Source organism: Bos indicus, chromosome 23, assembly GCF_029378745.1.
Source record: "Bos indicus isolate NIAB-ARS_2022 breed Sahiwal x Tharparkar chromosome 23, NIAB-ARS_B.indTharparkar_mat_pri_1.0, whole genome shotgun sequence".
NCBI lineage: Eukaryota > Metazoa > Chordata > Mammalia > Artiodactyla > Bovidae > Bos > Bos indicus.
The window spans coordinates 31,182,568-31,193,510 of NC_091782.1; the positions used below are offsets into that span (position 1 = coordinate 31,182,568).

At 39.8% G+C, this 10,943-nt stretch overlaps 1 protein-coding gene and 1 pseudogene across 1 annotated transcript; both read right to left on the reverse strand.

Moving 5' to 3' along the window:
* Positions 1-283: 283 nt before the first annotated feature.
* LOC139178891 (olfactory receptor 1f45-like) lies at positions 284-1,208 on the reverse strand (annotated as a pseudogene).
* A 7,965-nt stretch (positions 1,209-9,173) lies between these two features.
* Positions 9,174-10,100, reverse strand: LOC139178892 (olfactory receptor 12D1-like). Its single transcript, XM_070777698.1, has one exon. The coding sequence runs from the start codon at positions 10,098-10,100 to the stop codon at positions 9,174-9,176; it is 927 nt and encodes a 308-aa protein (XP_070633799.1).
* Positions 10,101-10,943: the final 843 nt, after the last annotated feature.

Consider the following 10,943-nt stretch of genomic DNA (forward strand, 5'->3'; position numbering starts at 1 on the left):
CACAAAGAGTTGGACACAACTGAGTGACTAACAATTTCACTTTGACATCTTACTGATATATTTTGATATAATAATATAGATAATATATAATATATAAACCTAGAGCTAGCAGTTAAAGTGGGTTCTAACAACTAGTTCTCCTAATTTCTAGTTCTTCTAAAGAACTAGTGTTCTTTATGCTATAGCATATCTATACTGTGCAATAGCCTCACTTTATCAGTGTGGTGGTGAAGAGTGTGATTCCCCTCCCCCCCCCCCAAACACTGGTTTCTTGGAATTATTCCTAATGCCATGAGCTCTCTATGCCCAGAACCCTTTTCAGGGAACTCTCCACATCCTTATTTCTTAGACTATAAATGAAAGGATTGAGAGTGGGTGTTACCAGGGCATATATGGCAGCAGCACCCAGCTCCCCAGAGGCATGAGAAGCTGACGGGAACTTCAGGTAGGTGGCAAAGACCGAGCTGTAGAAGAGGATGACCATGGAGAAATGGGAGCTGCATGTGGCCAGGGCTTTCTTTTTGCCATGTGCTGATGGGCTCCAAGCTACAACAAGGAAAATATGGGCATAGAGCTTATGATGCAGAGGAGAGGGCTGATTCCTAAGAGTCCTGTCAGAACCATCATCAGGTCCTCATTGAGGTGGGTATCAGAGCAGGAAAGTCTAAAGAGTGGTCTGAAATCACAGAAAAAGTGGGGAATTTCTTGATTAGTCTAGAATGAGAACTGGGATAGCAACAGGGCATGGACAAGAGAGATAGAGTGGGCCACTCCCCATGACCCACCCACCAGCAGTGCACATCTGCAAGGAGTCATTAGGAGTCCATAGTACAGGGGATGGCAGATGGCAGCGTAGTGGCTGATAGCTGTGGCCATCAAAAGCAGATTGTCCATATCAGCAAAAACTGCAAAGAAATTTAACTGGGCCAGACACTCAGAGAAGGAGATCAACTGCTGCTGGTCCACAGAGTCTCCAGCATTTAGTGGGCTGTGGTGGTAGTGAAGCAGAGGTCGACCAGGGAGAGCTGGCTGAGGAAGTACATGGGGGTGTGGAGGTGGATGTCAGTGCCAATAGCCAGCAGCAGTAGGGAGTTTCCTAAGAGACTCAGCAAGTAGAGGGCCAGGAAGAGACCAAAGAGGAGCTGTGGTTTGTCTGGGTCACTGGATAGTCCTGAGAGGACAAAGTCAGGGTTCTTACTGCAGTTCATTTCAGGTCTTGATGGGTTACAAGAAAAGAATCATCATGAAGAGGATTCACTACAGTTAGCTAGAACCTTGGATCCTTTCTCTTGGCAATGGGTTTTACTTATACCACCAATGGGAAGAATGGATAAAAAACTAAAATAGCAATGGGGAGGACAAGGGTTGTACCTCACAAAAGATGGTCAAATTAAGGAGACATCAAGGTAAGAGAATGAAAGAAACCACAGAGACGTCCTGGAGTTAGGAACGCATAACGAGTTTTCTTAATAAAATTTTGTGTGATTGGTATTTAACTACTTGCTTGTGCATCTGTTTTCTTCACAAGACCACGAGTCTTTCAAGGCAGAAGTGATGTTTCAATACTTAGCTCAGTGTCTGGCACGTGGAAGGGGCTCAATAAATACTCCCACCCACACTCACAGTGACTATTTTAGTTCGAGGTTTGTGACTGGCTGGAGAACTGTTATCCTCCTATTTTAACATGGATCTTGCCCCATCCAATATGTTTTCCATACTGTGGTCAGTGTGATCCTTAAAAAAAAAAAAATCTCATCATGTCACTTCTTTATTTAAAAATTGGTCTCTACCCATGGAACTCTGCTCAATAATATGTGGCAGCCTGGATGGGATGAGAGTTTGGGGGAGAATTCACACAAGTGTATGTATGGCTGAGTCTGTTTACTGTCCACCTAAAAGTATTACAACATTGTTAGTTGGCTATAGTCCAGTATAAAATAAAAAGTTTAAAAAAGAAAATGAAGAAAATAAAATAGATAAGCAACAAGGATATATTGTATAGCACAAAGAATTACAGTCATTATCCTGTAATAACTTTTAATGAAGCATAATCTGTAAAAAATACTGAATTACTATGCTACACACCTGAAACTACTATAATTATTCAGTTCAGTTCAGTTCAGTCGATCAGTCGTGTCCGACTCTTTGTGACCCCATGAATCGCAGCAGGCCAGGCCTCCCTATCCATCACCAACTCCTGGAGTTCACTCAGACTCACGTCCATCGAGTCAGTCATGCCATCCAGCCATCTCATCCTCCGTCGTCCCCTTCTCCTCCTGCCCCCAATCCCTCCCAGCATCAGAATCTTTTCCAATGAGTCAACTCTTCACATGAGGTGGCCGAAGTATTGGAGTTTCAGCTTTAGCATTATTCCTTCCAAAGAACAGCCAGGACTGATCTCCTTTAGGATGGACTGGTTGGATCTCTTTGCAGTCCAAGGGACTCTCAAGAGTCTTCTCAAATACCACAGTTCAAAAGCATCAGTTCTTCGGTGCTCAGTCTTCTTCACAGTCCAACTCTCGCATTCATAAATGACCACTGGAAAAACCATAGCATTGACTAGATGAATATTTGTTGGCAAAGTAATGTCTCTGCTTTTCAATATGCTATATAGGTTGGTCATAACTTTCCTTCCATGGAGTAAGCGTCTTTTAATTTCATGGCTGCAATCACCATCTGCAGCGATTTTGGAGCCCCCCAAAATAAAGTCTGCCACTGTTTCCACTGTTTCCCCATCTATTTCCCATGAAGTGATGGGACCAGATGCCATGATCTTCGTTTTCTGAATGTTGAGTTTTAAGCCAACTTTTTCACTCACCTCTTTCACTTTCATCAAGAGGCTTTTTAATTCCTCTTTACTTTCTGCCATAAGGGTGGTGTCATCTGCATATCTGAGGTTATTGATATTTCTCCCGGCAATCTTGATTCCAGCTTGTGCTTCTTCCAGTCCAGTGTTTCTCATGACGTACTCTGCATAAAATTAAATAAGCAGGGTGACAATATACAGCCTTGACGTACTCCTTTTCCTATTTGGAACCAGTCTGTTGTTCCATGTCCAGTTCTAACTGTTGCTTCCTGATCTGCATACAAATTTCTCAAGACGCAGGGAATACTCTGGTATTCCCATCTTTTTCAGAATTTTCCATGGTTTATTGTGATCCACACAGTCAAAGGTTTTGGTATAGTCAATAAAGCAGAAATAAATGTTTTTCTGGAACTCTCTTGCTTTTTTGATGATCCAGCGGATGTTGGCAATTGGTCTCTGGTTCCTCTGCCTTTTCTAAAACCAGCTTGAACATCAGGAAGTTCACGGTTCACATAGTGCTGAAGCCTGGCTTTAGAGAAATGCAAATCAAAACTATAATGAGGTATCACCTCACACTGGTCAGAATGGCCATCATTAAAAAGTCTACAAATAACAAATTCTGGAGGGTATGGGGAAAAGAGAATTGTCCTACATTGTATATGGGAATGTAAGCTGGTATAACCACTATGAAAAACCATATGAAGTTTTTCTCAAAAAACTAAAAATAGAGCTGCTATAGAATGTATGATTCAGCATTTCCACTCCTGGACATATACTCAGACAAAACTATGATTCAGAAAAATGCATGTACCCTTATGTTCATAGCAGCAGCACTATTTACAATAGCCAAAACATAAACACAACCTCAAAGTCCATGGACAGATGAATGGATAAAGAAGATGTTTTATATAAACTTATGTATATTGTCATACTAGGTGAAGTAAGGATGAGATGGTTGGATGGCATCACCGACTCAATGGACATAAGTATGAGTGGACTCTGGGAGATAGTGAAGGACAGGGAAGCCTGGCATGCTGAGTTCATGGGGTTGCAAAGAGTCAGACACGACTGAGTGACTAAACAGCAACAAAAGTGAAGTAAATCAGAAAGAGATAAATACCATGTGATACCACTTATATATGAAAAACCCTACCATGTCTGACAAAGCTCATTTGGTTTTGAGCTTCATGTCACCAGCTTCATCTCACACCACAGTCCATTATCATCTGCTCCCAGCAACACTGTCTGCACTGCATTGCCTTGTATGGACCATGTTCCTTCTCATCACTCTGAGTCAGCTCTAGCTCATCCTTCTAACCTTGGCTCTATTGGTGACTTTCTTAGGAAAGTCTTCTGTGGCATCTTTGACAAAGAAAACCCTTCCTGTCTAGGCTCTTGGTCAGTTGTTGAAGTTGTAATATGGAGGATGTAATCACATTTATTTTTTTTTAATATTTAAGTTATTTAGTTAACGTTGGTCTCCCTAACAAGGTTTTCCTCTCTTGTGTATCTCTAGCACTTGGAATGCTAAATATGCTATTTGTCAGAAAATGAATAAATTGGTTAATGAAAAGTGAAGGCAGGAGAGGACAATACATTGTCTTCTTCCAAAAGTCCTCTTCCATTTTAAGAATAAAACTTTTTACCAACAAAATATTATCGTACCAACATGGGTTGGAAACATTGATCCATCTAATTCCTTCATCCATCAACTTTAGACCAATGGCTAGAAATTTTATTTCCTATAAAATGTCCTTCATTTCAGTCCCTTTCTCACCTTTTAAATTGTTATCCTTTTTGAGCTTTCTCTAATCAACTCACTTCCAGTTAGTTTCACGTTTCATCAGCAGCTTAACATGCTTCACTGTTTCTACTCTCTAGTAAGTAAAATCCACGCCATTGGCATCCATGCCATCAGCATCTGAAACAAATTTTGTGGGAATATGTGCATACATATAGCTAATTCACATTTGTGTACAGCAGAAACTACCACAACATTGTGAAAGAAAGTGAAAGTGAAGTTGCCCAATCATGTCTGACTCTTTGTGATCCTGTGGACTGTAGCCTACCAGGCTCCTCCATCCATCAGATTCTCCAGGCAAGAGTACTGGAGTGGGTTGCCATTTCCTTCTCCATGGAATCTTCCCGACCCAGGGATTGAACCTGGGTCTGCTGCATTGCAGGCAGACACTTTACCCTCTGAGCCACCAGGGAAGTCCATTGTAAAGCAATTATATTCTAATTAAAAAAAATCTGCATTCAGGATACCCACCATGTAGACTCCTTTCCAGTCTTCTTGGTTGGTTACTGCTCTTCTTCCTTATTATGTACTTCTGGCCATCTCCTCTTCTCTGTCTTCTAGTTCTGGGCTTTATATAGCTATAAACATATAATTCTCCAATTATACCTTAAATTTCAACTTATTTTCCTAACTCTAGACTTACATATTTAACTTCCAACTACATAGTTCTACAGTAGCAATTTAATGCTTTAATATGTTTTCTTACAGATGGCTTGATTTATGTACTGCATTGGAAAAAGATACACAAAACATTATGCAGTCCGTCAAGTGCAGAACTTGAACTCTCTGTGGTCCACTTGGAAGGCTGATCCCATTACTCCATTTGCCAAATGACGTCTTCAACTCCTGCCTCTGGCTTCCCTAATCTCTATAAACAGTGACCTTAGAAATCTGTATCCTATCCAATGATACTGGTGAGTGGATGGGAAAGAACAAAGAATCCATGGCCTTGGCATACATTGATGAGACTGGGCAAAGGCAATGTAGTTTAGAAGCTGAGCATTATCAATATTTATCTCTTTTGAGATCAGAAAGATTTTGGCAGCAGAAGAAACCATTTTAGCCCTAGAGACAGTTCCCAAAGTTACTCATTAGAAAAAAACCTGGAGGAATTTTCTGTTGAGAAAATTTCCTATAGATAGGGTTTGAGGAATGAAATCAACAATTAAACAGAAGTCTAATATTGATTTGGACATGGAATTAGAAAGACGACTTAAAACTCACAATTTTGTCAAGTCACTGCCCTCTCTCCTTATATAAGAATAGCTTGAAAAGACTAACATACAGCCATAACATGTTATATGTGTCCTTTTGTTTTTATTTTTCTGAGAACTTTTGTCATACAAATATACTGAAATTTAACAAATTGTTTCATACCTCTATTGATAAAGTCATCTGAGTTGAGACTTGAAACATTAACCAGAGTCAGTGATTCTCTGCTGTACTCTTACCTATTTCTGAATCACTGAAGAATGCAATTTAATTAAATAAGTGTTTAACCACCTGTGTTACAGGGTGTCATGTAGCAATAGGTAACCGTGTGCTCTTCTATAATTTACAGCATCCATGTATGTTCAGTCAGTCAGTTCAGTTGCTCCATCATGTCCAACTCTTTGCAACCCCATGCACTGTAGCATGCCAGGCTTCCCTGTCCATCACCAACTCCCAGAGCTTACTCAAAGTCATGTACATCCAGTCAGTGATGCCATCCAACCATTTCATGCTCTGTCATCCCCTTCTCCTCCTGCCTTCAATCTTTCCCACCATCAGGGTCTTTTTCAATGACTCAGTTCTTCCCATCAGGGGGCCAAAGTATTGGAGTTTCAGCTTAGCATAAGTCCTTCCAGTGAATATTCAGGACTAATTTCCTTTAGGATTGACAGGCTTGATCTCCCTGCAGTCACAGGGACTCATAGGGTCTTCTTCAACACCACAGTTTAAAAGCATCAATTCTTCGGTGCTCAGCTTTCTTTATAGTCCAACTCTCACATCCATACACGACTACTGGAAAAACCATAGCTTTGACTAGATGGGCCTTTGTTGGCAAAGTAATGTCTCTGATTTTTAATATGCTGCCTAGGTTGGTAATAGCTTTTCTTCCAAGAAGCAAGTGTCTTTTAATTTCATGGCTGCAGTCAACCATTTGCAGTGATTTTGGAGGCCCTCAAAATACAATCATTTACTATTTCCATTGTTTCTCCATCTATTTGCCATGAAGTGACAGGACCTGATGCCATGATCTTAGATTTGAATGTTGAGTTTAAGCCAAGTTTCTCACTCTCCGCTTTTACTTTCATCAAGAGGCTCTTTAGTTCTTCTTTACTTTCTGCTATAAGGGTGGTGTCATATACGCATCTGAGGTTATTGATATTTCTCCTGAAAATCTTGATTCCAGCTTGTGCTTCACCCAGCCCAGCATTTCACATGATGTACTCTGCATATAAGTTGAATAAGCAGGGTGACAATATCCATGTATATTGGATTACATAAAAAATTCTGATCAATAGAAATTCTAGTCTGAGATAGTTCAGGGTATAAAATGCCTTCTCCCCATACACTCTTTTATAAACAAAACTGGAATTAAGAGACCAAAGAAGATAGAGTAGGAAGATGGAAGAACTATGTGAGCTAGGTTAGAACCAAATTCTTTGCTTTACAAAAGTGGATGTAAACAATTTGGATAGTCTGTTCATGAACTCAAAATATCCTTTTATAACTTTTCAGTCTGTATCTCTATTATTTATTTAGTAGTCTTATTTATTTATTTATTGGTTGCACGGCCTGGCTTGTGGGATCTTAGTTCTCTAATCAGGCGTTGAACCTAGGCTCTTGGCAGCGAAAGTGCAGAATGCTAACCACTGGACACCAGGGAATCCTGTATCTCTAAATAGTTGGGAATGCTGGTATCCACTATAGTTTCAGGTCCAGTGACACTTCATGGAACATAGAAACTGAGGACCATAGTAATTCTTGTCTATTAGCTCCAAAAATACTTCCACAAAGAAAGCTGAGTGCCGAAGAATTGATGCTTTTGAACTGTGGTGTTGGAGAAGACTCTTGAGAGTCCCTAGGAATGCAAGGAGATCCTACCAGTCAATCCTAAAGGAAATCAGTCCTGAATATTCACTGGAAGGGATGATGCTAAAGCTGAAAGTCTGATACTTCGGCCACCTGATGCAAAGAACTGACTCATTGGAAAAGATTCTGATGCTGGGAAAGATTGAAGGCAGGAGAATGGGACAACAGAGGGTGAGATGGTTGGATGGCATCACTGAATCCATGTATATGAGTTTGAGCAAGCTTCAGGAGTTGGTGATGGACAGGGAACCTGGCGTGCTGCAGTCCATGTGGTCGCAAAGAGTTGGATATGACTGAATGACTGAACTGAACTGAATTACTATTTGATAGCTTTCACTTAGTATAAATTTGGTGATAGGCAAGGAAAACAAACTTGATGAATTCTTCATATTTCACTGGTATTATATCATATTCTATCACATTACAATCTGTGAAAATGAGTATAGAAATCAAAAACAAAATAAATAATAAGGAAGAATTTTGAAGCTCAATTTTCTATGACCAGAAATTGAAGGGAAAATAACAAATCAACGAGCAAGGAAGATATTCCTGAGATTTTTTTTCATGCTGCCTCCATTTTTAGCAATATTTTATAGTAATCTTTGACAGGTTGTCCATTTGAATTATAAAGCATCTTTGGAGTCTGAGTTCACAATTTATCTTTGTTAATTAGTACTCAAAGCATTATTTGTTTTAATTACTTACTTGCTTCCTTGCTTAGAGAAAAAGAAATCATGATATATTGCTTAAAAATTTCCCTTAACTCATATATGAGTTAACATTTATTTTTCTATTTGAGTAACCATAGCCCTACACTCAAATTCTTAAAATAAAACAGCATAATAACTTTATTGTTCACTTTACAATATGTTAATTTACAGGAAACATGCAGATTAACAAGCCTTAGTATTATCCAACTGTACAATATATGCATATTTGAGGCAAATTTCTGTATCTGATTTTATTCAAGAACACACAAGAATACATAACCAAATAGTTTTATCAACTTATATCCCCCACACAAATTCAACATTAAGATTCCAAGGGGCTTCCCTAATGGCTCAGTGGTATAGAATCTGCCTGCCAATATAGGAGACACTGGTTTGATCCCTGATCTGGGAAGATCCCACAATTAAGCCCACTTGCATAACAGGAGAAGCCACTGCACTGAGACACCTGAGCACCGTAACTAGAGAGAAGCCCCCACTCGCTGAAACCAGAGAAAAGGCTGCCACAGCAATGAAGACTCAGCACAGCCAAAAAAAAAAAGATTATGTGTATAATGTTCTGTTTGTTCAAGATTCCCTTACATTACCTAGTCACACACTGTTAACACAACTAGACTGGACTTTCCCATTTATTTTTCTTTATATAATGCCTTCTGTTTCACAAACAGTAAACAATTAGAAAAGCAGTCTAATTTCACATCTCAACTTTCTCATAGCCTTTTTACTGATGTCTTGGAGGAATTCTCTAGATTTCTTAGGGTCAGAGTCTCCTTCTGATCACCCTCCTCAAAGCCCCTTCTACTTCCTTGTTCCTCAAAGTATAGATCAGTGGATTTAGTACAGGAGTGATCACACTGTACATAATGGCAATGATCCGTTCCTGGTCCACAGAGCTACCTGAGGCAGGATGAATATAAGTGAAAACAACAGGGGCATAGAAAAGAACAACTACCATGAAGTGGGAGGCACATGTGGACAGTGCTTTATGGAGCATGCTGCAAGAACGGGTCTTGAAGAAAAGATAGATAATAATATAGAAATAGGAGAGAAGGGTTAGAGAGAATGGACCCATGGCAATGGCCCCTGTCACAGAATGAAGTAGCCATTCATTGAGGTCAGTGTTTCCACAGGCCAATTCCAGCAATGGCTTAACATCACACAAGAAGTGATAGATATAGTTGGAGCCACAGAAGTTTAAGCGAGAGGTCATTACTGAGTGCAGCAGGGCATGGAAAAAACCAATGATCCAGATAGTGACAGCCATCTGGCTACAGACCTGATGATTCATGATAAGAGTATAATGAAGTGGTTTGCAGATAGCCGCAAAGCGGTCAAAGGCCATCATAGCCAACAACATGGACTCTGTGCTGCCCAGGAAGTGGAAGAAATGAAGCTGGCTTATGCATCCCAAGAAAGAAATTGTTTTGTGGATAGAGAGGAAGTTCTCCATCATCTTTGGCAGAGTCACTGTGGAGTAGCAGATATCTAGACATGACAGATTTCCCAGGAAAAAATACATAGGAGAATGGAGTCTTGAATCGGAGATGACAACCATCATGATGACTCCATTCCCAGCCATATTGACAATGTAAATTGCAAGGAAAATCACAAAGAGAACAGGTTGCAGTACCTGGATGTCTGTCACTCCTAGGAGGAGAAATTCAGTGACTGAGGTTTGATTCAGCATCACTTGAAAGAAAAGACAATATAAGATATGAAATTATATCTCTCATGGAAACCAGAGTCCTGCAGGTGAGGATTTCACATCCAGACAAAAATATTTTGAGGGAGAGCTTTGTTGTTTTAGGGCTTACCTGTTGGCTCAGTGGTAACGAAGCAACCTATAAATGCAAGAGACATGGATTCAACTCCTGGGTCAGGAAGATCCCCTGGAGGAAGAAATGGCAAATCTCTCCAGTATTCTTGCCTGGAAAATTCTGTGAACAGGGCAGTCTAGAGGGCTACAGTCTATGGGGTTGGAAAAAGTTGGATATAACTGAGCACATACTCAAAGTTTGGGAAACCTGTGAGTGGAGAAGAAAAAGATTCGATGTGACCTCAATAAAAAAGTGAATTAACTAGGAAACATTTCTAAGGATCCCATGGGATATTCACCTTTATATCTAGAGAATATTTGTAGTAATTATCTAACCTTTATTACACCTTTACTGAAGGCTGGCACCAAGGAATTCAGAGTAGCTTTCCTTAATAACCATGTGTATTTTGTATACTGTTAAACTTTATCATTTCTGCTTAAGATACACATGATATGCCAAATGTTATTTTTGGTTCTCTACCCACAAAACAAAATTGTATCAAAAATTCATTTGGAGGAAAAAACCTTTTCCTACGGTTTAAAGAAAACAGCAGTCAGACTTTCTGTACTAAATAATTTATTTCACTGAATCTTTAGAGATTACTCATTTACTTTGATGAATGTCTAAAGGTATGGCACTAAAATATAGGCAGTAGCTGCTGCTGCTGCTAAGTCACTTCAGTCGTGTCCGACTCTGTGTGACCCCATAGACGG